This window comes from Chelonus insularis, unplaced genomic scaffold (assembly GCF_013357705.1).
Source record: "Chelonus insularis isolate UGA/USDA-ARS -01 unplaced genomic scaffold, ASM1335770v1 contig_131_pilon, whole genome shotgun sequence".
In the NCBI taxonomy this organism is placed as follows: domain Eukaryota; kingdom Metazoa; phylum Arthropoda; class Insecta; order Hymenoptera; family Braconidae; genus Chelonus; species Chelonus insularis.
The window spans coordinates 1,591,842-1,617,302 of record NW_023276372.1 but is presented as its reverse complement, the minus strand read 5'-3'; the positions used below and the strand labels follow the sequence as shown (position 1 = coordinate 1,617,302).

The window sequence follows — 25,461 nt, the reverse complement described above, 5'->3', positions numbered from 1 at the left end:
ATTTGATCAAGAAGCAATCCTTAAATAAATACATTGAAGATTTGAAAAAAGCTAATTACAAATTTATTTTATTCGATAACATTACATTCTTTATTATGTATAAAAAATTATCTTATTCGCCTTCATCATCATTGGACTTCAGTCCACCAAAGACTTCTGAAGGAATTTTTCGTTTTTTGACGGGCACATCTTCCTCTTCAACATCTTCTTCTCCTTCTTCTTCATTATCAGTATCATCCGTATCAATATTTATTTCATCTGGATTACTAACTTTAGCATTATTATTCGCAGCTCCACCTTCAGTAACTCCACGAACGAAGCTAATAGCACCTCTAGCAGTCACTGAAGTATTAGTATCAGCACCAGCTTTGCTATCCAGCATTTTCATAGCATCTACCGGAGTATCAGAAGTCTGAGAAATATTTACATTGCTCAACATCTGTGCTGACATCATGTTGACTTGAGTATTATACATTGCTTGAACACTTCTTTTAATTCTCAGCATCTCTCGCATTGTATCTTCATTTCCATGTCGTACTTCGAATTCCTTCCAGACTTGCCAAAAGTGGGAAGTGACTCTGGGGTCACATATTTCACTGCAATGAACATAGATAGCTCTTGCTCGATCAACTTCTCCAAGCTTTGTCTCCATTTCCGCAAACCTCAGCGACATTTCTCTTGAGTTTTCATCATTCAATACTTCAATAGCTTCTTTATAAATTTCGCGTGTCTTTGGAACACCATAAATTTCCGCAGCCTTCTTGATATAAATATTAAACATCTCAAACCTTTCTTCATTAGGAACAGCATTTGTAGCACGTTCATAAACTTTCATAGCATGCTTAGCTAATCCATGTTCTTCCTCCAATTTAGCATACAATAAATAGAAGACTTTGGCGTATTTAGGTGGACAATGTTCAAGACATTGCTCGAATAAATCTCGCGTTCTTTCTAGCTTACTACCTCCATATCTTTTCAAGAATTTAGTTAAATATGTATTCCAAATGTCATAAACATTTGGCCACTTGAATAACGCAATTCCGTTCTCGTAAGCTCTGAAAGCTTCTTCGAAATAATTATTCTCTTCTAAAAAGAGACCGTAATTGATGATAATCTGAGGAGTAGCAATTTTAAGATTGATTATATTATCATAAACTGCTTTACAAGTTCTAAAAGTCCCGAAACTTTCTTCTAAATCAGCATACATCGACCACACTTTCAATGATTTATATAGTCTCGTTTGAACTGTCTCTGTTTCATCATAATAAGCTACTCTTCTTGATGGTATAGCTGTTGCTCGATGCATTAACTTCAAAGCTTCAATACAATTCCCATGACGAATCTCCATTTCTGCCCATTCGCACCAAACTGATGCTAGATCATCAACCTTTGTATAAGGAACATGAGTTGCTTTTTCAAATACCACTCTAGCATCTGATATTTGATCATTCTCCTCATAAAATTTGGCAAATGCCACCCATAGTGTATGAAGTTTATCAACAGCTAAATGAGGTTGAACTGTTTGCACAGCTTCGGTATAGGTATTGATGATTTCATGGGGCTGTCCCTCATATAACTTCACTCTTTTATGCCACTCTTGAACATTATGCGGGTTCTGACGAAGAAGAACTGAGTTTAGAAGAAGAGGTCTACGTTCCATTAAATGTTCAAGTCTCGCTAGCCGTAACTCCAGCTCTATATCATCATCTTCATCAGAATTAGGATTATTGCTAACTTCTTCCATTCGTTTATCAGTAATCAATTCTTCAAAATGAGAATAAGCATCAAACACTTGGGTAAAATCTCTTACTGTTGTCACTGTCTGTATAGCTTCTTCATAAATATCACGAGCTCGTTCAAAAAGTCCACTTCTGACGTAATAATCTGCCAGAGAATTCCACAGTGATCCTACTTGATCTGTGTATCTTCTTAAACCTCCTCTGATAATAGCATCAACTTTCAACGATTTTATTTTCGTCGGATTTTTAGAAATTAAATCACACAATTCTGACCAGAGCTGATGATTAGATTTCCCATGCTTTGATACAAAGTCATCTTGATTCACTATTTGAGCAAGTTTGATCGCAGCTTCATCAAGGCGGTCTATGGAGATCAGATATTCAATGTAATCTTCTGTATCTTCTGGAGCGAGCTTCAAATACCTACGGAATACACGAATTCCTGTTTCTGAAATATTATGGCTTTTAACAAAGTCCAAATAAAGCGGCCATATCCGATGATGCTGAGTAATGGGAAGAGCTCTCAAAGCTCTATCAAAAATATGCCTAGTTCTCGTTATAAAACATTGTTTTGTCATAAATGAACAATAATCTATCCATATTCTAGGCATTTTATGCATAAAAACAAGAGCACGTTCAAATGCATTGTTAACATCTTCGTACAGAGGATCATCAATGCGACGATTTTTTACTTGATTTACTCGATGGCATAAATAATTGTACCATAATTTGTAACTACCTGGAAGCTCTTTAAGAGCTCTCTCGAAGACGATGTTGATGTTGGGACTTTTTGTATTCTTTAAGTGATCAATGTATCGAGCCCAGTGTTTCACAGAATAGGGGTTACGTAGAATTTCTTCTTCGTAAGGTAAATCCTCATCATTCTATAAAAGACAAAAAATTAAAATAATAAATACAAATTAATTTTATGTAATTATAGGCAACTATTATGAATGGTTTACTTACAAAAACATATACGTTCCCCTCCGAATCAACTTTTTGAGGCATGATGATAACCTATTATTTTAATTTCAGACTAAATATTCCACTACACTCAAAATAAATATTATTATCAAATAAAAAACAATGTTTTAATTGATAAATAAAGTTTAAATAGAAAAATAAAGATCCGAACTAGGTTAGATAGTCGGCTCAATGTTTTTCACGGTACAATCTGGGTCCAGTACGCATGAAGCTTCATTGGTGACTGTATCGCAACAAGCGACACAAACTAACCAATAAGCGCACACGTTAGAAGATGCGCAACACATGAACTTGCGCATAAATTATCTATAAATTTTCAAAAATGCTGCAGTAAAGATTTTTGAGGGTTTTAAAATTTGCAAGTAGTGAAGGTAAATGAAAAAAAAAAGAGGTTATAATTATTTGATATTATTAATTTAGTTAGATTGTTCAATAATTTTTTTTTACTTCTAGTAAAAGCTGGAGTAACACTTATTTTGAAGTTTCTAATCTCCCACTCCGTTGATTAATACACTGTACAGGTATATACTATGTTTACATACTATATATAGCTAGATAGTACATGTACATGTCTATGCAAAGTACTTGCTTAACCTCCTTTTCATGTAGTAGATTAACTGTTTAATGACAGCTGTCAAGTGAAAAGGAAAAATAATTTAGTGAAATGAAGTGATAATTTATTTTTGTTGACGACTTGTTGAAGCTCTTTGAGCCCTAAACATAGTCGAAAGGAAAAACATTAAATATTTTTTAAGAAATTAATAATTACTATAATAATTTAATAAGTGTAAGGAAAGTTTTTTACTCTTTCACTTGAGTTTTCATTGTAAAAATTTCGATTTTACGTAAAGGATGACAATGGGAGATGAGACTCCAGTTACATCACTTGTTCTCCCTGTGATACTTCGACCGATATTAAATAAGGTAAGCTGTACTGATTTACTTATTAAATGCAGTAAGACCTTTATTACATTTAATTTTGTATTTTAATTATAATTTTTCAATTAAATTAAAAATTTTGTAATTAACTGACAATTCTTTTTTACGCTAGTTGGAGACTCAGAATGTCATAGCAGCCCAAACATTGAAATCTGCTTTATCCAAAGCAGAAAATGCTCATCCAGGAATCACATATGATCTGTTACTAGGAATAGTACGAAGAGCAGAGCTGAGTCTTGACATGAATGCAAGTGTACTTCGTTTACAAGGAGCAGCAACTGACTGTGATGGTGGATATTTTATTTTTAACAACAACAAATAGTCTAAAAATATTTTTTAAGAGTCTATTAAATTAACTATGATTTATTTCTGCAGAATATCGCTCAACCAGGTCAGAAGATGCATTCCAAGAGCTCAATCGTAAATCAGCAGCATTAAAAAGAATACTAAGCAGAATTCCTGATGAAATCACCGACCGAAAGACATTTTTAGAAACAATTAAGTATGAATTATTGACATTTATGCATAAATAATCTGGTTGAGTTGTTATAAAAATTAATACTTTCACCATTTATATAATGATTCTAATGGAATTGAATTAATTAAATCTATTTTTTCCAGGGAAATTGCAAGCGCAATCAAAAAACTCTTAGATGCCGTAAATGAGGTCACGGCATTTATACCTGGAGTTTCAGGTAAACAAGCTCTCGATCAACGTAAAAGAGAGTTTGTTAAATGCAGCAAACGTTTTAGTAATACATTAAAAGAGTATTTCAAAGAAGGACAGTAAGTTAAACTTTAATTAAAATTTGATAATTAATTTATTTGAATAACTTTGAATAAATTGATAATATTTATTTTTTATAAATTTCAGAGCCAAAGCTGTCTTCATCAGTGCATTATTTTTAATCCGACAAACAAATGTGATGATGAGAACTGTCAAACACAAATGTGAATAAACAATAATTATTTTTTTGTCTTCTACACTGTTTTACAATTTAGCCTGATCTTCGGATCATGATTGTGGAGAATAATAGCCAGACAAATATAATATTCAAGATTCAGGGTAACAAAATTAATTTGTACTTTTCATTATTACAGCTTTACCGTGTTATTTCTTATATAATCGTTATATTAAAAAAATATACATATTATATTATAATCATAATTATACAAAAGAATAAAATATTAAAATATAAAATAAAGAGAAATGTTGAATATAATGTTAACAAAAAATGTGGAATTTGATTTTTCACTTTAATGTATACTTTTTTATTGAGCTTAAATAATAGAAATTTTGTTTTTAAATTCTTTTGCTGTCAGTAAATACTCTGATAATACTACCAACTCCACTGAGACTGTACACTTTTTCATGCCATATTAATAAATGTGAACTGCTATCCTTTGATGGTATCTCAAAACCTCGGTAAATATATTTCATCAACACATCCATCAAATCCCTGTCGAGTTGAGCTAGACAGTCGTCCATTTGATTTGATTTTATACTTAGAAGTACCTTTTGTATCACGTTCCTTGCATTATCCTAGAAAAATATATTGATTTTATTTACTAATCACTATTGTATATTACTATGTAAATAGTTCCCAACATTTACCTTGACCTGTTGATTTTTAGATCCAAGTGGTGCGGCTTTCAAAGCAGTAATTAATGCTTCTGCATGTTTTCCTTTGGATATATCCGTTAAGGCAAATACTATTTGAATAATACTAAATTTAAAATATTCATTGGAATTGATAAAATATTTTATTTATTAGAAATCAGAAAATTATTTAATTAATTTATAAAAAAATAGTATTGAAAAAGGATATTGGTTAAGTAGTGCTAGAATTTCATTTTCATCAGGACCGGTAGGCCCTGATCCTCCATCAGCATCTTCTTCTTTAAAATTATTTTCATTATACTCATCGATATCTATTTTACGAAATCCTGTGCCAGGAGTATCCTTTTTATCATCAATTTGCGACATTCTTTTGGCAATTTCAAAATTCACTTCACTCTAAAAACTTATTATCAACAATGACGAATACAACCAAACCATATCTCATCAGAAAACATCATGGAACAACGCACACCCTTGAGGAAAGTAATTTTTTGATGCATTTTCAATGATCGACATTTTTTATAACGCGATTTTATTGTTGAAAATAATCTTGAGGTTATGTCAAAAGTGACCTCTATATCTAAATTTGATAAAGTTTTTTTTTGAATCAACACGTGCTTCCCTTTTTTAAAGATAAACAAGTGATATTTTGACATACATTTTTAAAGCTGACAATTGTTACTGAAAGCAAAAAAAAAAAATGAAGCCTGAAGAAGAAAATCCGCAGGAATTAAAAATGCAATTACCGTTACTTACAAATAAATTCCGAACTCCCACAGTATATTGGTATCAAACTGATAATAAAATTGTGCTACGGATTATGCTAGCTAATGTAAACAAATACTTTTTATTCGTGGATTTCGATCATATCAGATATAGGTGTGTATCAAATTAACGATTAACTATATATATTTAAATCTTCATGTATTAATAAAATTTCTAACTGACCTGATGCTCGGTCGAAATGTAATTCAATACCACAATAATTTGTTTTTATTTGATGAAATTCTTCAAAGTTATCAACTAATTTTTTTTAGTACGATCCATGAAGATAAATCCTATTACTTATGTTTATATTTTTTTGGAGCTATCATTCCCGGAAAAATAATCAACCTAAACCTGGAACGAGAAATAAGAATACACATACCGAAAGCTCACAAATGTAGGTAGAAACTATTATTACTAAAATACTTGATTAATTTATAAAATTAATTAAAATTTAATCTTTTGTATGATTTTCAGTTCTACAATGGCCAAGACTTCAATACCATCGATCCAAACCCCCACAAATAATGGCTGATCCAGAGAAATATGACGATATAAAGCTAGTCTTTAACACAGAAGATGTTTTCGAAGCGTGTAAACAAAATTTATATATTTAACTTATTTAAATAATTTTTTCAATTCATTTTTCTTATGAAATCATTTAATTCTTCTAGCATGGGATGGTTTACAAGAAAATAAAGAACCTCGTGAGGCATTGATGCCAGCAGGTTTTTGGTCATCAGACGATGATGATGAGTCAGATGACGAAAGGGATAATATTTTATATGATTAATTACCACATAAACAAAAGGTAAAAAAAAACATAAAGTTTTTACCAATAATTTTGACAGATTTTTCTATTTTTTTATGTGTATAATACAGATCCATTGGTTACAAAATTCTTTCCCTCATTTTTCTGTACATCAATACATATTTATACATCCATATACAATATATTAAATAATCTTCCACAGTTCCTGAGAATTGATTAGCTGCTAATCATCCCTGGATATTATAATTAAATACGAGATAAATATTTATGCGTTGGAATATATGTGCTTTTTTGATATTATTGCTTTTGGTTATATCAATTTGTATTAAATAATTATTCAACATGATTAAATAGTTACGATCAGCTAAATTTACGTATAGATTGTTTAAATAATTCTCATAATAACTGGCAGTTTCATTGAATCAACAACGATACACATGACAGTCTATTTTATTTATACGACTTTGATTCGTGTTTACTATTCCATATAATGACTAATATTTTCAATTACTTGGTTATTAACATCCCTCAAGTGCAAGTCGTTGATTTATATTCTCAACCCTTGTCTTCATTTCCCTCCATATATCTTCCGCAAGTTCATCGACATTGGTATATCTCACTTTAAAAAAATTGAAAATATCTACTAAAAATTCTATCACTTGATCCCGGAAGTATTGACAAGTTGACTTTAGACTTCCCTCGGGTCCCAAGAATCCCCAAATTAGCACAGGAGATACTTGCTCAGAAATTAAATAAAAATGAGCTAAAAATCCTTTATTATACTTGAGCATTTGTCTTTTTCCAGCTAAAATTGACCAAACTGCAGTCCCGATTGCCTTAAAAAAAATCAATAATAATCATTTCCAAGTACTCATTAAAAAGCTACGTTTTTTAAGTATCATAAACATCATCAACTATGATTAATGGATTTTTTTTCTTACAGTTTTCCGGAAACTGGCAGATATCCAGCGGTTCTGCAGAATGGCTTTAATGGATGATGGTGGTTTATCAACTTCATCAAATGCGTCCAAAAGTATAAAATCGATTAGGACATCATAGAAGTTGATACATTTAACACCTCGTGCTGTTAATTCTTCATGCATTATTTTATAACTACTAGGATTGGCCAAGAATTCCATCATGTTATCATAATGAATTAAATATTCTTCTGGATCCTGGAAAATAATTAGTTTATTTATTTATTCAACAATTTATTTATATTTTAATAATGATTATTTGCTTGTAAGTAACTCAAATGAATAATGGATTAATTTTTTTTTATACTGTGATTGTTGACATTTTTGAATTTACATAACTCAAGCACATCCTTCAGAAAGCATACCTTATCCGCATAGACAATTAAATCACTGATGATCTGCCGACCAATGTCAGCGATCCAGGTTGCGGCACCAGGCATTGTAAAAAGTCTAGAATAGGCTTGACGTAAACAGTGAACCTTTGCTACGTGTTCTACGTCCGATCCACACTTTACGAGCTCTGTATGAAGCCGCCTGTTGAATAGTAAAAAAAAAAATGGAAAAGACTTGAATCACGACAAACAAAGTAAAAAAAGGTATAATAATAAATAATAATGATGATAATAAAAAAAAAATTAAGACGATCGATACTTAATTTCAATAGATTGACATAATAGAATTCGAATTATCTATTTCCAATGAAAATCCATAGTTTACCTGCATGGAATGCTTTTGTCCTCATGCTGTTTCAGTGCTGCATGATATAATTTTTGTTGCTCTAAATGGGGGAAAAATTCAAAATATTCCTCGAATTCTCTTAGATCTGCTACCTGAAAGAAAATAGGAGGTACAATTGAGAGATTTATTCAAATATTATGTGACACTTTTACTTTTTATAACTATTATTATTCTGATGATTTTCTAAATATTTTATTATTTTTTTTTTTTGTTGAAGAATTACCCCATCTTTAGCAGATGCAAATGATTCGGGTGATGATGCAGCATCAGCCTTTTCTTTTTCTCTTCCAAATGAACGATTAGTCGATGCACGCCTTTGACTCGCCTCACTTCCGTCACTATCGTTGCAGAAAAGCACCGAATGCTGTAAATATACAAAAGAAATGGCTTTGAGCATACACAGAAACCAATTGGTTTATCCTTGACACAAAGTTACCACAAAAATGATGTTACGTCTCATCAAACAATGAGAACGATGTCATAATATAAATGAGTTCATTTTTTTTTGCACAATGTGATCTCTTTGGTAACAGTAGTGAATTGATGAACTCAATTATCAACATTATTTAATATCATTATAGCTAATCTTTGGACAAGTTTTTATATATTATCTGGACTACCTGATCAATGAATAATAATTCAGCAGTGCTCTGCATTTGATAACCAAGATCAAGGAGTTCTTGAACATCATGGGTGAAAGCAGCATCAGCTTTTGATGGTAGCGCGAGTGCATTAGTACCAATAGTGCAACTGAATGCTGTAAGAGCATCTTCCCAACAATAAAGTGCCTTCTCCAATGCCTCTAAACCTGTACAATAATTCAATCTGGTCATAATAGAATATCAAGCATCTGGTCATAAATAAGAAACTGGTGAAGTTTAAAAAGAAACATTTACATTTTTAAAATCTCAAGATTATATTGTACTGAATAAAGAGTATATAATAATAAGAATATAATAAATTACGTGACGAAGCATTAATAAATTTAAAAAAATTATCAAAGATCCAAGATATAAAAATATTCTTCAGTTTCAAGATTTTAAATAAATTAACGGTTTTTCAAGCTCGTCGTCGTTTTTAAAGTCATTAAATACAAATTTATGTAATATGTTATTGCATAAATTATCAATAAGAATAATTTTATGGCTTTGTCATTGGAGTGTTTGGTTATAAAACTAAATAATAATTAACTTGTTCAACAAATTCAAAGCCTACTGAATAAATAACAATGGAAAAATGAAATTTATTCGAAAGCTAATTATATCATGTTGAAAAATCAGGAATTCATTTGAAAGAAGAATAAAGAGACTAGTGATAGTAATCATTTCCTATGGCCTGGTAAAAGTAGTTAATTACAATGGATAGTAAGGAAGAAAAGTTTCTTGAAGAGTAACTAAACTCTTAGATGAGATCCCGGTGAACTGGAGTCTCTTGGTCGGCGTCAATACCACAACGCATGTGACGTAATGCTTTTGAAAATTCGCATGGGAGGATGTGTCATCGAATGGGGCACGGGAGGGGTCGATATCGGATAGACTGAATGTCTAGGGGAAGCGCAGACTCGTGTTTTCTCCCTCTACAGCACCCTTTTCTATTCCATACCAGCCCCCAACTACTTCGCACACCAAGAGAAACGCGCGCATCGGTGCATTCAATCCAACAAACACCAGTTCCACGTCGATTCCTGTACCTTCTACTTTGCATATCGTACGCATTTACACTTTCTCTCCTTGCCAACGACAAAAAATACAACAAAACTCTGTGTTGTGCCTGTCATTGAGCTCTAACAGAGGGTCATTCAGTGTATCAGAGTGAGCTCATATTAGCGACTTTAATGTATGAAAAAAAAGGATAGTCAATGAAGTTAGAGTAGGGATCTGGCTTCAAGGAAGAAAGGGAAAGATAACGGTCATCCAACGAATAGAACCGCCAGGAGTAGAGCTAAGCCAAAAAGGTTCTCGCGTCAGTCGCATTTGCTTGCTTTGTAAATGTACCACGATTTATTTTTCTCAATGTTCTTGTGTCTAACGTGTTAATTGATCTTTTTATTCAAAAACTTTAACACCAAGACCTCTGATCAAGCCGGTTTGACTATTTTACTTTTAATCATTCATGTTCAAAATTTTTATTACATCACCAGGATTTTTTTTTGCAACGTGATTCTACATAAAATAAGTTATTGTAAGTACTTGAACCCTGATTACCAATCATTTTTCATTTCTCTTTCAATAATAACATTTGATAGGACAGTTGTCAATTTGATCCTAGGTATTGATGGCTATCAAATGATGATTCTATTGAATAAAATTAATTTAACTTACAATTTGTCGGCATAAGTAATTATAAAGCACAATAATAATCCAAGATTGACAGAAATATGTGAATGACACTGCTAAAGTTACTCCAAAACCTCCAGACTTTGGTGACTAAGTCAATTAAATGAAATTAAGGGTAGCAAGGAAGACAGAAAAAATTCATTAAAGTTCTAACGTACACACAACTTCTTGAGAGTATATTAGATGACTCAAGATCATTGTATTTTTCTCCAGTTCAACTTAATTTATATTACAACTAAACTTCATTATCATAAGTATATCCAAAATCATTGCAAGCATCTAATAATGATCAAAAAGAAATAGCTCTTAAAAATCCTAGTATCTTTCAAGGCCAATGATTAATCATTCGGAATGATTCCAAGTGTAAATATACCGGTCTCTAATTAAATCTTGTTGATTCTCATGAAAACATTAAAATAATACACTTGTATACATTCCCATGGTTTCATTCGAACCTTAATCCAATTAAGTGAAATAATCTATATACTATTTCAATATCCAGTCGTGTAGAACGACTGACATAGAATCTCGAATTCCTGGCAATTCTAGTTCTACCTCACAGGATAAACTCAGAAAAAAAAAATACCTCTTACGTCATAGTCAAATTGAAATACCAGTTCTCAATGGATGGTTTTGATGAATTTATTTTCTTTGGGAAGTAGGAAGTAGATAAGTCATCACCAAAAAAAAAAATAAAATGCTGATGCATCGTTAACTTGTGCACCTGTGACTGTGAGAGCGTTGGAGTGTATATAGAGTTCAGTGTATTTTGATTGCCAGGGGCTGACCTTGAGGTAAAGGGAGGTATTGAGAGGGGTTGAAAGGGAGGCAAGTTGAGTTTCGTAGCCCCTCAGGATAATTCCCCTCTCAGCAGCAGGCACAGAATCAATAGAAAACATTACATTGCGTGGATGCTATTCGATTAAACAGGACGTGGATTCTTCCCAACGACACCACTGACACTATAATCTTGATCAACTATTTCCTTTAATCAGTGAATTCTTGATTGAAAAAGTGCACCAGTGCATAAACGTGACCAGTGTTGAGTTAATGAAAAAATAAAAAACCACAATTGAAAGAATATTATTCCAAGTAGAAAAAAAAAAATGGTTTCGTGCTCACTGAAAAGGCAAATTATTTTGGAGTATTCTATTTAAAAGGTTTGATGAAAAAAATTTAATAACAATTGTTGGCTTAGAACAAAAGCCATTCAATAATTTAATTTAATTCTATTTAAAATAAATTGCCTAGTGCTTTATTAATTCTTTTAGAAGGAATAAAAAAGAATTTACTTGATAAACAGTATGTGATGAAGGCTAAAAATCAATTCCATAGCAAATCTTATTACTTCATGGCGTAATATAATGAACAACAATTAGATGTAGTTTACAAGTAAGCTAGCTATAAAAAGAATAGAGAATAAAAATTAAAAAAAAAAAGTGACTTATTAAACGAATATGTGTATTAGAGCATATGGTTGTAGATAAATTGATTGAGTGATGGAATTTAATGAGAGAGTGACACAGAAATGGAGAATGCCTTAGTGTAATGTAGTTAGGTGTAGAGTAGATGGGGTATGATGAGTATGGGTATGGGTATATCATTACTCTCCTATTATATTCTAGATACATAAGTCACCTCTCATGTATGCCTGGTACCGCCTACGTAGAGCATGCATCAGAATCGACCCCTGGACTACGTATAAAGTCACTTAAAATGACCCGAGAGAGTGCTCGTTAACTCATCACTGCTCAATGTCAATTACAGAGATAGGTCAAGCGTGGTAATATTGTGACCTGACTCTCATTTTCAAACTACTCTATTTTACCGTTCAATTTATTCTATCCTGTTTAAGTAAACTTTTCATTTATTTATTTAATTAAAAAATAACTAAATTGCATTACCCCTGGGAGGGCACGAAAGGTGTTCAATCAGTAAAAATAGACTCTAGTTGCTCACTTCCATCAGCAAGATAATTATTCACTTTGTCGGTGAAAAATTCAAACACATCCTGGGTTATAATTAGCTATCTATTTATTATGAACTAATTTACTTGCTGATAAATATTCATAGATGATTATTAGCTAAATAATTCATTGGGTTAATTAAATATATTCGTTGGAAATATTTTATTCCATCAAGAAGATGAATTTGAAACTCCTTCAGATCCTAAACAGAGATCTTATTCACTTTGCAACCTTTAACGCCAATGGTGAATAAATGAGGTCATTGGATCCAAAATAATCTCTATAATTATTGTAGATTTAACTGAAGCATCAAAGATTATAATGTTTGAACATGGCAAATAATCTGTACAGTTATGATAATAATAATGATCGAACAATAACCCATGGTTAATTGATAGCTGACTGGAACAATGGTAATTCAGAGATTGAAATATCCAAGTAACATCAAGTGGATGTGAAGTCGACTGGAGAAAAAATTCATTTCAATCATGAATGAATAATGAAATCATACATCAGCAACAGTTATGATTTTGAAACATCAATTATTATTGCTATTCAATTTAATCCGTGATAAAATAATAATATTCTTATTCTCATGTATAGAAGTATTTTTTTTTGTGTACAGCAATTTTGCTGCATTAGCCCAGTTGTGTCACTACATAATTAATCAATTTTTTGCTCAGCCGAATAATTTTAAAACTCATTTATTTCTCCACGAGTTTGACCTAATTCATAACAGAGAAGTTTTATCCTGAATAAAGATATCAAGTGGTGGGAAATTTATTGAACTTTATCCCCAGCTAGATGAAATTTGTTTTTCTTTTGACTTTATTTATGTAATGCAGTTCAATATAAATCCTAGAATAATATAAATATTTTTATAACAATTAATTAGAGTGCTTCTATCAACAGCACCAAAGATTACCAAAAAGCTGAATAAAATCAATAATTTCTAATCAACTTTAACTCCATTCCAATCTCTGAAACAGGTCTTTTCAATTAAAACAATCCGATTTTTATGCTATTTTTATGCCGAATAAGACTTTAGTTATACACAAATAGTCTATAGCCATTACATAAGAGTATTTTTACTAAAGCTGCAGTTGATTTATGACATTTTAGATCAAAAACACTTTGGAGTGTTGTGCTATATAATTAACAACAGTGGTATGATTTTAATTTATGCTAATATAATCAAGATAAAACTATCATGTATAAATAGTGTAAACAGGTAGTACTTGAACAAATTAAACTAGAAATAAGTATTTCTCGATTTAATAGAGTTTAAAAAATGTTATTTAGCTTTAGATAGTTATCAAGAAGATTGATGAATCACCACAAAGTATTTTAGCATTGAATTCATGGCATCAAGTTGTTTTATATTTCTTGTGCACTGATTTTAAAGCATCCTTTTTGCCTTGAAACAGGTAACCAGGATGTAGAACGGCGCCAAGTGGTCACGGGTCATCAGTTGATGCAAACTGATTGCGTCAATTGTTAATAGTTTAAAGCTTTCTTAAGTGAACTACATACTTGGTCAAGGTTTCTAAAAGCTTCCTAGACATATAGCCTTAGTACTTAGAGTGAATAACTTTATTATATCGACATGTATCTCTTAATGGCACTACGGAACTAGGCACCGTTACCACTGCATCATGTTCCGTGACCAACAGAATCGTATTGCGAATCAGTAAATTTTCTTCCGTTTCCGGTTTTTATCCAAGAAAATCCTATAAAACTTCTTGATTTTTTTTTTGCTTCAAAAAAAAAAATTTTTTAGCTAAAGCTTGATGATGGCTAGGAAGTTTCATATTTTTTAAATGTCTTTTTATGAGAACCAAGCTCAGATTTCTTGACTTATCGTAAAAAAAACCAGCTCAGTTACTAATATTCATATTAGTCAGCGATATGAATATTTTAATTTGAAGTAAAAAATATTTTTCTTTCTTCAAAAATATGTGGACAATTGACATTTCAAAACCAGTACACAAAGTGTTTGACTTTCATTTCACTTTATGTCTTTTAATATTGCAGACTGTATTTCTTTTATATTTCAGTAACCTTTCAACGTCTAACGAACCTGAAATAAATTTATCTCAAATTATTATTTCACATAAAAAAGTAAATTTTCAAGTTAAAGTTGAGTCATGGAATATTTTTTCTTAATAAAGTTGTTATTAATAATTATTGGAAGCTAGTTTATCAAAGATAATTTTATTCATTATCAAAAGAAAGACTCTCGAACTGAAGAAACTTGATTAATGAATTTTTTTTCTGCTTTCAGATGAAGTCTAATACTTATATCTATCAGAGCAATATGCTCTTCATGATCCTACTTGTTATCACACTTGCTTCCGGCGACAGTAGTGTTCGTATATACTCCAAGCTTCATCAGCCTGTGACTTCTAGCACACTTAATTGGCTCCCTATTGCTCACCGTGATGACTCCAAAGAGATTGTTATCGGTGGATTTCAGAAAACCATAAAAGGTATTCAAACACCATTTTTACATCATCATAAAAGAAAGAAAAAACCAGTAAGGCCATAAATATTAACGTAACAGTTTCTATTCTTAGTTATTTTTTATCATCTTCATAAAGTAATAAATTTAAAAAAAAATAAAATCCTATTATGTAGAGAAGAAAAATTAAGATGTCTTGGATTAATTGGAAAAATATGGTTTGTTATAGATGGAATGAATTCAAAAGACTCCGACAGTTCTGTAGAGAATGAAGAGCAACCAGTGTTTGTCTGTCGAGTGTTATATGGTGGTGTATGGGTGGCTGGAAGTCAAATAAAAGGAAAGAAACAATGCACCGTTACACTTCTAGGCAGCACTTCTACTCATGACCAGTATTACTTGCTAGAAAATGTCGAGAATTCAGCAAGATTGAGGTGGCTTGCATGGGATAAATTTCATAAAATTCCTGTAGGAACAGTTCTTGTATCTGATGGAGCAGACGGGAAATTCATTGCAAGACATGTTGTCTCTAATAAACAAGAAGATAATAATGAAACTGACTCAACCTACACCCACTACATTGGCACACTTGATACTACAATTGGACTTGGGAAAATAAATTACGTTAAAAATGTCAGTTACAATGGCAATTTAATTTTTATTTTTTATATACGTTGTGATTCATTTCAAGTCTTTTATTCATTTTATATCATCATTTAGAATAATTATTTAATTATAATTCATTTATTTTTATTTATTTCAGAATGGAGAAGAAGGATCTGCTGTGGTTGGTGAAATCCTAGTTGAAAGTGAGCCCATATTTTATGATTTAACATCAGTGAAATTAAATTATTGGCGTAAGAGAACTCTGAAGAATGAGTCTCAAATACTTGGAACTATTACTATTAGTAATAATCGTGATGAACCAGCCAAACTAGCCCAGGCCTTCAGTTATGACTATGAGTACTTGAGTTACTGGGGACAGGGTCATGCAATGATCAAAGCTCTAAATACGTCCATTACACTTGTCAATGGTACAAGGTTACCTAATATTGAATGGGGTTTGAGAGAGCAGGGCAATCGTACTGATTTATACACGTAAGTATCTTTTTAAAATGCGTGAGAAAGTAAATAAATGTGCAGAGTTGATAGTAAATTTACATAATAGCTTTTTTATGTAAGTTTATTCAGTCTCTTGATAGACATGAACATTATTCATCAACTCTAAAAATAATTTCATCACTTTTTATACTTGATTTTATCAACAAACAGGGTCGAAATTTATCTTGAAGCAAGGACAGCTGTTAATGTTACACTCAGGGCCAACTATGTAGACATGGAGGTACCATACATGGGGAAACTAGTGTCTCACTATGAAGACCGAGAGACTAGGTCTAGGGAAATAAGTGGAATACGAAGGGAACAAACGATGATGAACGTCAGACCAGAATTCAGTCCTATTTATTTTATAAATAATCAAAGTATCGTCCCAACAACATTGAGCCCACCAACCTCACATATGACCACCATCACAGTTACTCAGAAAAAAATAAGCACTTCAAGTGTCAGCGTTGTAAGTAGCAGTAGCACAAGTCATTCTGATAGTATTAGTAAAACAACACTCTCTGGTACAACATCAGACATAGTTAAAGACGACTTTGATGAAAATTCAATTATCCCTCCAAGAAAAACTGACAATTCAATGCAAAATGATGATAGAGGACCATTGTCATTAAAGAACAAAGAAGAGTCAGCTTCTGACTTTTCTAATATAGCTGAACTAAGTATTGTAGTATTTTTAACATCCATTTTTGCAAGTATTTTTAGGATTACGTGAAGAGACTAATTTATTTGTCATTAATTAGAATTCTATTGAAATAATTGAAAAATAATGTAATTTAAATCCATGGTAATATTTTCATTGTTTTAAAAACGATGATTTTCATAAGAAATAAATTATTTTTTATTAAAAAAAAAAATAATATTATTGGATAATTTATTGATAAATTATTCATAATATTCGTACTTCTTTGTTTGATTAAAATATCGAGATTCTAAAGAATCAAAGATTGTTTCCAATGATATAAATTACTTTGCTTAAAATTGATAATTTTATTGATTAAAAAAAAAGATATAAATTAATATATTAATTGCTTTAAAAAAGTATCATACATATATTCGATTTTTGTGAATGACATTTTCTACTAATAATAATTTATAATGCTAGAAATTATTTTTTCTCTCAGGAAAAGATTCAAACAATACATACATAACAGAAATATAAATATTATTCTTACAATTCTTGGCGTAATAATGCCTTTAAACACTTGTGAAAGTTACCAATTTAATAAAAGAATTTTAACTATGTGATTTATAGTTATTATTTGGCATGAAAATATCAATAATCAGGACGTTGAATGCGTTATAGACAACAATTTATATGCTTGCCTTTAAAAAAAAAGAGAAAGCTTGAGAGTTTAAAGCATTTGTGTGTATGCAAAAAAAAAAACAAAAATATTAAAAATATGTTTTAAATACCCAACGCCTTCTTACATGTAGCTGTTTAAGAAATTATCTATTACAATTATTGTAAACTAGTCTTACTGAACGTCAAGTACAAGCAAAAATAAGCCAAGAAGTATGTAATATATTAGATAATTGTTAATGCAACTAATGTATTACTGAAAGAAAGAAAGAAAAAAAATAATAATTCAGGCAATGGAAAAAAAGTAATGAACATTTTTAAAAATATCTCCGTTATTCAAAATCAACCGTTTAGAAACTCACTTACAATATATATATATATATATATTTATAAAATAAATATTATCTATAATCTTCACATAAATAAATAATTTCACATAAAAGAATGTTATAAATAATAAAAAATTATCACAAAAAAATATTTATAATTCTGAAATAAATTAGAAAAGAAAATGAAACAATCTTTTTTTAAACAAATTAAAAATGTAATTTAGCAAAGTCCTTTATTCGCTGAATAGCAATTATAATTATTCTGATTCAATAAAATTTTTGTCAAGTGATAGTTGATAAAAAACATAATAACTTATTAATGATATTATATATTTGAAAATTGTAAAACGTTCATGATGGAAAAATAATAAGAGAGAATAAGTAGTTGCTTAGATTGAGATGCAGCTACACTATATTTTTGAGATTGGGATACAATTACAGAAGTTTGTAATATTTATAAAGCTAGGATAAGAAAGTATGAGAGATTGTGAAAATAATTAGGGCTTATTATTCAAAATTGATGGCAGTTATATAATAAAATGCTATTAGTTATTTTTATTAAGTGAAAACAAATGAATATGTTATTTTTATTTTTTTTGTTAATTGTTTATCTCTATAAGATAACAAAATATTTCAGTATTTATTTATAAGATTCAATAATATTTATTAGTTAGTAAAATAATTAATTCTTAACTTATCTGTCTATGACATTAATTATAAAATAATTGTATTAAAATTTTTGTATTTAAAATTATTCTGCACAACATTATTCTTTTGAATTACCTATTATTTATCTGTTTAAATCAATTTTAACAATTATAAATTATTTAAATATTTTAAAAGTTGTGTGGAATCCGAATATAAATATCCATTATTATTAATTGAATTTAATTTAAAAATATATTTATGTAATTAATAATTATGTCATTATTTTGATTGTTTATATTTTGCTATTGTTAATAAAATTAAATTATATTATTTATGTAAACGTAAATAAGAAATTTGAAATTTCAAAATAATATAATCGTATTATTATTCTTTTTTGTAGTAAAAATACCACAATATTCACCCAAATTAGGGGTTCAAATATGACAATAATTCTTGTCACTTACCTAAAACACCGTATTGTTGTGGAGTAAGTTTAACATCACCTTCGGGACCACCAGGTATCGATGAAACAAGTGAAGCTCTGTCACTTATATGACTTCGAGTGCTGGCTTCACTTCTTTTAGCCCATGACACTTGTGAAACCGCATCTAAATTGATCAAAATATTTAATAAAGCAGATGGACAAGGGTATTGAACTGGATAATTGATATCCCTACACATTTAAGTATCAATTAATATAATCTAATTACCAAAATTTGAACCCTTTGTATTGATATATCGTTGTCTAATTGTTGGTCGACGAAAATGAGGATGAGGTGGTCGTCGTCGTCTTTTTAAATATTTAGCTAAACCACTTAATAACAAAGTTCCACCAGTCAAACATATTATAAATATCTAAAAATGAATAAATTTTCTGTTATCAGTGCTTGACAAAAAATTGATAATAAATATTAATTAATAAATGAATGAACTCTAACCTACTATGTAAGCATTGATTACCTTTTGTGATCGAGATAAATTAATCTTTGGTACTGAAATAGCTTTACATTGTTTATATACATTTCCAATAAAATATTGTACATCAAAAATATACATTGTCACATTGATTTTTACACAAAAAACATAAAAATTATCTCAAAAAATTGATTTATATTGCGAAAAGTAACAACCGATTTGATTGCGCTTCGCGCACTGTTGTAAATAATACATTTTTAGGTTAGTAACACTTGTTTTCAAACTCTTTAGTTGTCATACTGATTTGGAAGTTGATGCCAGAGCCGATTTCTCAGAAATAGCGCGTGTATACATTATCTTTCAAGCACTTTGATCTCTAAATATTTTTCGTGAATCCTTTGTTTCAAATGCAGTTGTGTACATTAGGTAGTTTACATTAAATTAAGTCGCAATTAAAACAACTTCTAATAATGGGTAAATATTTATATAATTTTATTTACACAAAAAAGTTTATTGATAATTATTTATTGATAACAATAATTTTTTAGCCTTAAAAATAAAAATGTTCTTTCCCCCCAATGCGGAAGAAGTAAAAGTACACAAAGCAATAGATCCTTACAAAATTTTAATAACTCCAAACATAAAAAATTTTTACAATACTATCAGCCGAATAAATGAAAAGCTACGGATTGAATCAAGACGAATTGAAGAATTAAATGAAGGCACGGAAGATAACAAGTCAAAGCTTGCTATTGGAACAGTAAGTATTGTTTTGTTTCGTAGACTTAGCATGTGGACAAAATGTCTTTCTTCAACTAATGCGTTTGTGGTGTTTTCTAGCTGACAATTGTGCATAAAAAAATGTCAGACAAAGTTGATCTTCCTGCTTGGCATTGTCGTGCGTTGATAACAGGATTCGATGAAAAAAAATCCAAGTATTCAGCATTTTTAGTAGACTATGGAGATATTGTTAAAATGAATCGAGAAGCTTTTATGGAAGTTTCACCGACTATTCTTTCTGACCCTTATCTTACTGAATTTATTGGTCTATATAATATTTTACCTGTTTCCAAGTATCATTCCAAAAAAGATAAACCCGTAAAATTAAATATTGAGCCCAAGTGGACATCAGAAGCTATAGATTTGATGAAGAGTTTATTATCTGTTTCGGAAACAGTTTATTTTGAGATTCAGTCGACTTATCAGAATAAAAGAAAGTATGGAGAACTTCATTTAGTTATAAATAAAAAGTTAATTCCATTAACAAAAGCATTAATACATGCTTATGTTGCTATTAGTTGTCTCAATAATACTATACATTCCAATAGTTCCATCGAACTTAACAATTTGGAAGATTCTACTACAACTGATAAATCAAGTGAAGATATTTTAGATAAAATTTCAAAATGTCAAATAAAAGACAGAAGATTCGGGTTTGATGACATTTTCGTAAATAGTGAGTTAGAATGCAAACCTTTAAACAATATTATTGAGGCAAAATATCCTAAAGGGGTTCATAAAGGTTTGAAACAACTATCAATAAATAATTTATGGAAAATACAATCACACATGTGGTCAGCAATTGCTAAGGGATTTGATGTGCTAGCAGTTGCGCCGATAAAACATGGCAAAACCTTCGGATTTATTCCTCCCATCACAAACATCATAATAAAAATCAAGAATTATCAAGAGAAAAATTTTCCGTTGGTTTTAATACTCTGCGAGACATCGATAGAAGTTTTGAAGACTTACGCAATTTTTATGGATCTACTTCCAGATCACTATAAAGAAATTCGAGTAATTGCAGCTCATAATGGATGTACTGATAGATCAGTTACAGCTCAAATATTTAATGGGTGTCATGTTTTTATCTCAACTCCACCATTTTTGCTTCGATATTTGAGTGATGAACATCATAGAGAAATTTTGAAATTTAATTATATCAGTCATTTAGTCATTGATAATTTAGACATGATGATAAAAAAATATTTAACATCTTTAAATCAATTGTTATATACATATACTCCTGTTGCTGCGACTAAACAAAACAATCTTTCTGATCTGATGGCTGTTCAAATTATTGCAACTTCAAGAACTTGGTCTGTGGATGTTGAAAAATTCATACGAATTTTTAATAATCCGTACATCTGCATAGGATCATTTGCAGATGCAGCTATTTTTTGCCGAACGAAATTGAGAACTCGTCTTGTTTTGAAAGAGAGGAAAAAAGAAAGAGTTAAAGGACTTCTTGGGAATATTTATAAAATGGTGAAAACGATGATTATTTGTGCAAATGATGAAGAAGCTGTAGAGTTGAATGAATATTTAAAAGACAATTTTGATACCCTATTAGCTAATACAGAAATGGTTTTTACAGATATATCTGTAATCAAAGATTCATGGAGCGCCAGTATTTCTGGGATGTATAAATTATTAATTTGCACCGATGAAGTATTACCTGATCTAAATATTACTGATGTAGATTGGTTGATTCATTATTCAATTGCAGTATCATGCAAAAGTACTTTTCTTTTTAGATTTTCGACTTTGATGGCAAACTTAAAGAAGAAATCACCCAAAAGTGAAGTAACTATTCTTATTGATGATTCAAATGATGTACAACTTCGTGGAGTTTTAGATCTTGTACAAAGATCAGGCTATAATTTTTCATCAGAACAATTGAGTGCATTTGAAAAAATTTATATCAACATTGAATACAAGAAGAAAGCATTTGCTATTTGTGATAACATTAAAACACTAGGAAGTTGTTCAACATTGAGTACATGTACTTATAGACATTGCTTTATTTCTGATGTTGATACTCCCACGTGCGGAATATCAATTGGAGATGAAATCAAGTTTATTATAACTTACATTCACAGTGCTACTCATTTTTCTGCTAAAATTTTAGCATACATAAATAATGAAAGAGAAGAATATAAAATATCAGAGAAAGATCATGCTTTCATTGTTAGTAAAGTTTCTGCTTTTTATGCAAATAAAGAAAACAGAAGAAAAATTAAGACAATAGTTGCTGGTGGATTTTATGGCTATGATACATCTTTCGATCAGTATCAAAGGGTGCAGGTTATTAATATTACCAAATATGATGATCGAAATAATCCTTCTGTCGTTGACATAAGATGTATTGATTCTGGACTTGTTTACAAACATCAAAGGGTAATTATTAAAATTTATTTCTTTATAAAAAAAAATAAATAAATACATTTATTTAATTATTTACAGGTTAGTAAGCTTGTTCAGTTACCTGAAGAATTAGCAAAAGCTCCGTCGTATATTGTAGAAATTTTTTTAACAAATATCCAACCTTATGATCAAGAAACTGAGTGGAATAATTATGCGACTGAATGTACTGAACGATGGTTTAAAACGGAATTACGAATGAACAATTTTTTACAAGCAAAGGTACCTTTTAATTGTGAAATCAATACTTAAAATATTGGTATTACTAATAATTGTTTTTATTTATATAGGTTTGTCTGCGGCTTGGTTATACTTTATGGGTTGATCCTTTAGAAGTACGAATGAAAATTCCCGGCCGAGGAGAAATAGTTAACAGCTCTTTAAAACGTCATTTAATTAAAAATAAACACGGAATTAATTATGAAGATCATTTGAAAACATTAATGAAAATGTGCTTTAATGCCGGTATAATTAGTGTATATAATGCTTGAAATTGTGTACAGAAATTAACAAATTTTTTTTTCTTCACATTTTTTATTTATTTTATTATTCAGATATCGATCTAATTATATATTAATTTCAATTTTTTGTCATAAAAGTATTAAATTTTTTTTTCAATTTCAATCGAATAGTATTATGCATTTAGATAATGTCATTAAAAAAATAATAAAAGACATATCGATTGAAAGAAAATACAAGGATTGTTAGGTATAATTTACAATGGATATTGAATTTAAATAAATTAGTTGGTGATTACAGTCTAAAACGATAGATCGGTCTTTGTGGACCTTGTTGCGAACAAATACTGTTCGGATCTGTTGATCCACAGCAAGACCAATGTTTAACATGAAGATGTCCGGGGTGTCCATGGCCACAACCTCTGTAGCCACCTTGAAACATTATTTATCAAATAAATCTTTTATCCATTATTTAATTTTTTTTATTTAATAAAACTATTTACCAGGCATCGTTCTTCCACAAGCACACGTTGCCTCTTTTTTTCCACCACTCGAGCAGAAAGAACAGCAATGGAATACTCCCGTATGATTATGATTTCGATAAGAATTATCTGAACGTAATTTAAATTATGTTTGTAAGTTTTAAGTTAATTTTTAATATTTTATTTATTATTTTTAACAATTACCTAATCGATTATTTAAACCCAGCATTTGAAATCTTTTCAGAATAATTTTCGCTAAGCTTAAAATTTCTGCGTAGGATCCTTCAGCAAGAAGCTGTTCAGTGAATGAAATAGCATCAAGAAGATAGCGTGCATTTTTAAGTCGATTGAACTCTTCTATTCTTTGACGAGCTTCTTTAGTATATAAAGAGTCCTCTTTGTCTTGCCAATGTTGAGGATTCCTGAGAGTAAATAAATAAATGATGAATCGATAAAAAATAAAGTACAAATAACCAATAGACAGCATACGGTTGAGTAGAATGATTGCTACGACAAGAATAGCTCGATGAGAATGAATTCAATGTATAACGAAGCAGCAATCTATCAAGAAGATTTTTGGCATTGCGGATAACATTCGCTAATAGAGAAGAAATTGTTTTGCCTGCTACCGTGTGTTCCTCACTTGCATGGCCTCGATGTTCACCTCCCCACATGCACTCGCAGCAAGCCACCTGAACGACAATTGCTTGATAAGTTACTAATATCACTATCAAGTCAATATAAAAGCATTCAAACCTGCTGGCAAGCGATACAATAAAATCGCACTGGATGTACAGGGTGTTTAAGACACACTGTTGTACGTCTAAAACGTTTAGCTTGATAGAGTGGACAAACTTTATGGATTCCACTTCTCACTCCACGAGTTTGATGATGTTTTGTTCCACAAGTCAAACAAAAATTCCGCAAGCAGGTAGAACAGTGAAGAGAAGCCTTAGGAAGAATTTATTATGCTCAATCAATGAGGAAAGTGTTAGCTTATTGATTAAAATATTTTTGTATATAACTAATTGAATTTTCTTACCTCTTGCTGATTGTTACAGGTGTCACAGTAGCACAAAAGTTGCCTTGTTATGATAGCATTCATTAAAAGACGGTGCTGAAGTGGATAATGTGGTGGAGGTGTCGGTGATTTTGATGTTGGCAAAGGGTAATCACAGATTGGACATCCTCTTTGACTTGGAATGGCCCAAGAAGATTCCAAGGAGCCTGAATCCATTGTCGCGAGTCTTAACATTTCATCACCAATTGATAGCGATTTTTTGTTAACTTTTTTTTAAAGAATATATTTTTTAAATATATTTATACCTTGTGGTACCACTTTGAGACATGCATCAATGCAATTGGAACAAATTGGATGAAGGCAATCAAGAAGACAAGGCTCTTGCATTGTTCTATGGCACATTGGACACTGAGACCAGTTATTTTCATGATTGTTTACATATAGTGACTCTTTTAATTCATTGTTTATTGATTTATTCCAACAATAATTTTGAGACGCCAGATTAATTGTTATCTATAGCACCAAGTAAAATAATTATTATAATGATTTTTAATTAAATATCTAAATTTTGTATATTTAAAACGAGCGTTAGACTGCTGCATCAAAATTACACTGAGTAATAACAGTTATAGTGGTTCTTGGCAAACTGTTCGTATTTCTACAAATAGGAAATCATTGAG

General features: G+C 30.4%; 8 protein-coding genes across 12 annotated transcripts; 4 read left to right on the top strand and 4 right to left on the bottom strand.

Moving 5' to 3' along the window:
* Nucleotides 1–40: 40 nt before the first annotated feature.
* On the bottom strand, nucleotides 41–3,041 carry fand (Pre-mRNA-splicing factor SYF1 fand). The gene is made up of 2 exons (XM_035095019.1): nucleotides 2,706–3,041; nucleotides 41–2,623 (listed from the first exon to the last, which is right to left on the bottom strand). Exons 1-2 carry the CDS (start codon nucleotides 2,745–2,747, stop codon nucleotides 113–115), a joined length of 2,553 nt encoding a protein of 850 aa, XP_034950910.1. The 5' UTR covers nucleotides 2,748–3,041; the 3' UTR covers nucleotides 41–112.
* A 247-nt stretch (nucleotides 3,042–3,288) lies between these two features.
* Nucleotides 3,289–4,831, top strand: Ccm3 (programmed cell death protein 10 Ccm3). The gene is made up of 5 exons (XM_035095028.1): nucleotides 3,289–3,647; nucleotides 3,775–3,952; nucleotides 4,038–4,164; nucleotides 4,284–4,448; nucleotides 4,537–4,831. The coding sequence occupies exons 1-5, from the start codon at nucleotides 3,576–3,578 to the stop codon at nucleotides 4,619–4,621; spliced, it is 627 nt and encodes a 208-aa protein (XP_034950919.1). The 5' UTR covers nucleotides 3,289–3,575; the 3' UTR covers nucleotides 4,622–4,831.
* Nucleotides 4,832–4,861: 30 nt separating this feature from the next.
* On the bottom strand, nucleotides 4,862–5,793 carry Arpc5 (Actin-related protein 2/3 complex, subunit 5). Its single transcript, XM_035095030.1, has 3 exons — nucleotides 5,492–5,793; nucleotides 5,278–5,350; nucleotides 4,862–5,205 (listed from the first exon to the last, which is right to left on the bottom strand). Exons 1-3 carry the CDS (start codon nucleotides 5,647–5,649, stop codon nucleotides 4,966–4,968), a joined length of 471 nt encoding a protein of 156 aa, XP_034950921.1. The 5' UTR covers nucleotides 5,650–5,793; the 3' UTR covers nucleotides 4,862–4,965.
* A 50-nt stretch (nucleotides 5,794–5,843) lies between these two features.
* On the top strand, nucleotides 5,844–7,889 carry LOC118074109 (uncharacterized). The gene is made up of 5 exons (XM_035095029.1): nucleotides 5,844–6,162; nucleotides 6,321–6,445; nucleotides 6,526–6,642; nucleotides 6,723–6,859; nucleotides 7,764–7,889. The coding sequence occupies exons 1-4, from the start codon at nucleotides 5,984–5,986 to the stop codon at nucleotides 6,839–6,841; spliced, it is 540 nt and encodes a 179-aa protein (XP_034950920.1). The 5' UTR covers nucleotides 5,844–5,983; the 3' UTR covers nucleotides 6,842–6,859; nucleotides 7,764–7,889.
* Nucleotides 6,878–19,857, bottom strand: Miga (mitoguardin). Its single transcript, XM_035095026.1, has 9 exons — nucleotides 19,662–19,857; nucleotides 19,412–19,556; nucleotides 19,166–19,309; nucleotides 9,156–9,343; nucleotides 8,759–8,899; nucleotides 8,515–8,627; nucleotides 8,163–8,331; nucleotides 7,762–7,995; nucleotides 6,878–7,656 (listed from the first exon to the last, which is right to left on the bottom strand). The coding sequence occupies exons 1-9, from the start codon at nucleotides 19,755–19,757 to the stop codon at nucleotides 7,339–7,341; spliced, it is 1,548 nt and encodes a 515-aa protein (XP_034950917.1). The 5' UTR covers nucleotides 19,758–19,857; the 3' UTR covers nucleotides 6,878–7,338.
* Nucleotides 10,205–17,225, top strand: uzip (unzipped). 4 transcript variants are annotated; one of them, XM_035095022.1, is made up of 5 exons: nucleotides 10,205–10,716; nucleotides 15,123–15,327; nucleotides 15,529–15,932; nucleotides 16,063–16,397; nucleotides 16,572–17,224. In XM_035095022.1, exons 2-5 carry the CDS (start codon nucleotides 15,123–15,125, stop codon nucleotides 17,134–17,136), a joined length of 1,509 nt encoding a protein of 502 aa, XP_034950913.1. In that variant the 5' UTR covers nucleotides 10,205–10,716; the 3' UTR covers nucleotides 17,137–17,224. The 4 variants fall into 4 exon arrangements, with proteins under 4 accessions (XP_034950913.1, XP_034950914.1, XP_034950912.1 ...); XM_035095023.1 differs by lacking the exon at nucleotides 10,205–10,716 and adding an exon at nucleotides 10,852–12,031 and having other exon boundaries at nucleotides 16,572–17,225; XM_035095021.1 differs by lacking the exon at nucleotides 10,205–10,716 and adding an exon at nucleotides 14,780–14,977 and having other exon boundaries at nucleotides 16,572–17,225.
* Nucleotides 19,858–19,952: 95 nt separating the features above from the next.
* Nucleotides 19,953–23,749, top strand: LOC118072243 (putative ATP-dependent RNA helicase TDRD12). The gene is made up of 5 exons (XM_035091955.1): nucleotides 19,953–20,090; nucleotides 20,165–20,376; nucleotides 20,457–22,796; nucleotides 22,863–23,042; nucleotides 23,111–23,749. Exons 1-5 carry the CDS (start codon nucleotides 20,087–20,089, stop codon nucleotides 23,309–23,311), a joined length of 2,937 nt encoding a protein of 978 aa, XP_034947846.1. The 5' UTR covers nucleotides 19,953–20,086; the 3' UTR covers nucleotides 23,312–23,749.
* On the bottom strand, nucleotides 23,343–25,413 carry LOC118072267 (tripartite motif-containing protein 45). 2 transcript variants are annotated; one of them, XM_035091990.1, is made up of 7 exons: nucleotides 25,087–25,413; nucleotides 24,803–25,007; nucleotides 24,517–24,711; nucleotides 24,250–24,452; nucleotides 23,965–24,182; nucleotides 23,782–23,889; nucleotides 23,343–23,710 (listed from the first exon to the last, which is right to left on the bottom strand). In XM_035091990.1, exons 1-7 carry the CDS (start codon nucleotides 25,107–25,109, stop codon nucleotides 23,574–23,576), a joined length of 1,089 nt encoding a protein of 362 aa, XP_034947881.1. In that variant the 5' UTR covers nucleotides 25,110–25,413; the 3' UTR covers nucleotides 23,343–23,573. The 2 variants fall into 2 exon arrangements, with proteins under 2 accessions (XP_034947881.1, XP_034947875.1); XM_035091984.1 differs by having other exon boundaries at nucleotides 24,803–24,987.
* Between the last annotated feature and the right edge of the window lie 48 nt (nucleotides 25,414–25,461).

What these genes read in the sequence shown, in the direction of transcription:
- Ccm3 (XM_035095028.1), top strand. Translation starts at nt 3,576, where the DNA reads ATGACAATGGGAGATGAGACTCCAGTTACATCACTTGTTCTCCCTGTG. An exon ending in AGCAGCAACTGACTGTGATG is followed by an intron (nt 3,953 to 4,037) that starts GTGGATATTTTA and finishes TTATTTCTGCAG; the next exon opens with AATATCGCTCAACCAGGTCA. An exon ending in ACATTTTTAGAAACAATTAA is followed by an intron (nt 4,165 to 4,283) that starts GTATGAATTATT and finishes TATTTTTTCCAG; the next exon opens with GGAAATTGCAAGCGCAATCA.
- fand (XM_035095019.1), bottom strand. Translation starts at nt 2,747, where the DNA reads ATGCCTCAAAAAGTTGATTCGGAGGGGAACGTATATGTTTTT. An exon ending in AGGGGAACGTATATGTTTTT is followed by an intron (nt 2,624 to 2,705) that starts GTAAGTAAACCA and finishes TGTCTTTTATAG; the next exon opens with AATGATGAGGATTTACCTTA.
- LOC118072267 (XM_035091984.1), bottom strand. Translation starts at nt 25,183, where the DNA reads ATGTGCCATAGAACAATGCAAGAGCCTTGTCTTCTTGATTGCCTTCAT. An exon ending in ATTGTATCGCTTGCCAGCAG is followed by an intron (nt 24,453 to 24,516) that starts GTTTGAATGCTT and finishes ATTGTCGTTCAG; the next exon opens with GTGGCTTGCTGCGAGTGCAT. An exon ending in AGCAATCATTCTACTCAACC is followed by an intron (nt 24,183 to 24,249) that starts GTATGCTGTCTA and finishes ATTTACTCTCAG; the next exon opens with GAATCCTCAACATTGGCAAG.
- uzip (XM_035095021.1), top strand. Translation starts at nt 14,795, where the DNA reads ATGTGGACAATTGACATTTCAAAACCAGTACACAAAGTGTTTGACTTT. An exon ending in ATTTCAGAAAACCATAAAAG is followed by an intron (nt 15,328 to 15,528) that starts GTATTCAAACAC and finishes GGTTTGTTATAG; the next exon opens with ATGGAATGAATTCAAAAGAC. An exon ending in AATCGTACTGATTTATACAC is followed by an intron (nt 16,398 to 16,571) that starts GTAAGTATCTTT and finishes ATCAACAAACAG; the next exon opens with GGTCGAAATTTATCTTGAAG.
- Miga (XM_035095026.1), bottom strand. Translation starts at nt 19,757, where the DNA reads ATGTATATTTTTGATGTACAATATTTTATTGGAAATGTATATAAACAA. An exon ending in TAATTGTCTATGCGGATAAG is followed by an intron (nt 7,996 to 8,162) that starts GTATGCTTTCTG and finishes ATTATTTTCCAG; the next exon opens with GATCCAGAAGAATATTTAAT. An exon ending in CTGCCAGTTTCCGGAAAACT is followed by an intron (nt 7,657 to 7,761) that starts GTAAGAAAAAAA and finishes ATTTTTTTTAAG; the next exon opens with GCAATCGGGACTGCAGTTTG.
- LOC118074109 (XM_035095029.1), top strand. Translation starts at nt 5,984, where the DNA reads ATGAAGCCTGAAGAAGAAAATCCGCAGGAATTAAAAATGCAATTACCG. An exon ending in CATACCGAAAGCTCACAAAT is followed by an intron (nt 6,446 to 6,525) that starts GTAGGTAGAAAC and finishes TATGATTTTCAG; the next exon opens with TTCTACAATGGCCAAGACTT. An exon ending in AGAAGATGTTTTCGAAGCGT is followed by an intron (nt 6,643 to 6,722) that starts GTAAACAAAATT and finishes TAATTCTTCTAG; the next exon opens with CATGGGATGGTTTACAAGAA.
- Arpc5 (XM_035095030.1), bottom strand. Translation starts at nt 5,649, where the DNA reads ATGTCGCAAATTGATGATAAAAAGGATACTCCTGGCACAGGATTTCGT. An exon ending in ATTCTAGCACTACTTAACCA is followed by an intron (nt 5,351 to 5,491) that starts ATATCCTTTTTC and finishes GGATATATCCAA; the next exon opens with AGGAAAACATGCAGAAGCAT. An exon ending in CTAAAAATCAACAGGTCAAG is followed by an intron (nt 5,206 to 5,277) that starts GTAAATGTTGGG and finishes ATATTTTTCTAG; the next exon opens with GATAATGCAAGGAACGTGAT.
- LOC118072243 (XM_035091955.1), top strand. An exon ending in TTGTTTACAAACATCAAAGG is followed by an intron (nt 22,797 to 22,862) that starts GTAATTATTAAA and finishes AATTATTTACAG; the next exon opens with GTTAGTAAGCTTGTTCAGTT. An exon ending in ACAATTTTTTACAAGCAAAG is followed by an intron (nt 23,043 to 23,110) that starts GTACCTTTTAAT and finishes TTATTTATATAG; the next exon opens with GTTTGTCTGCGGCTTGGTTA.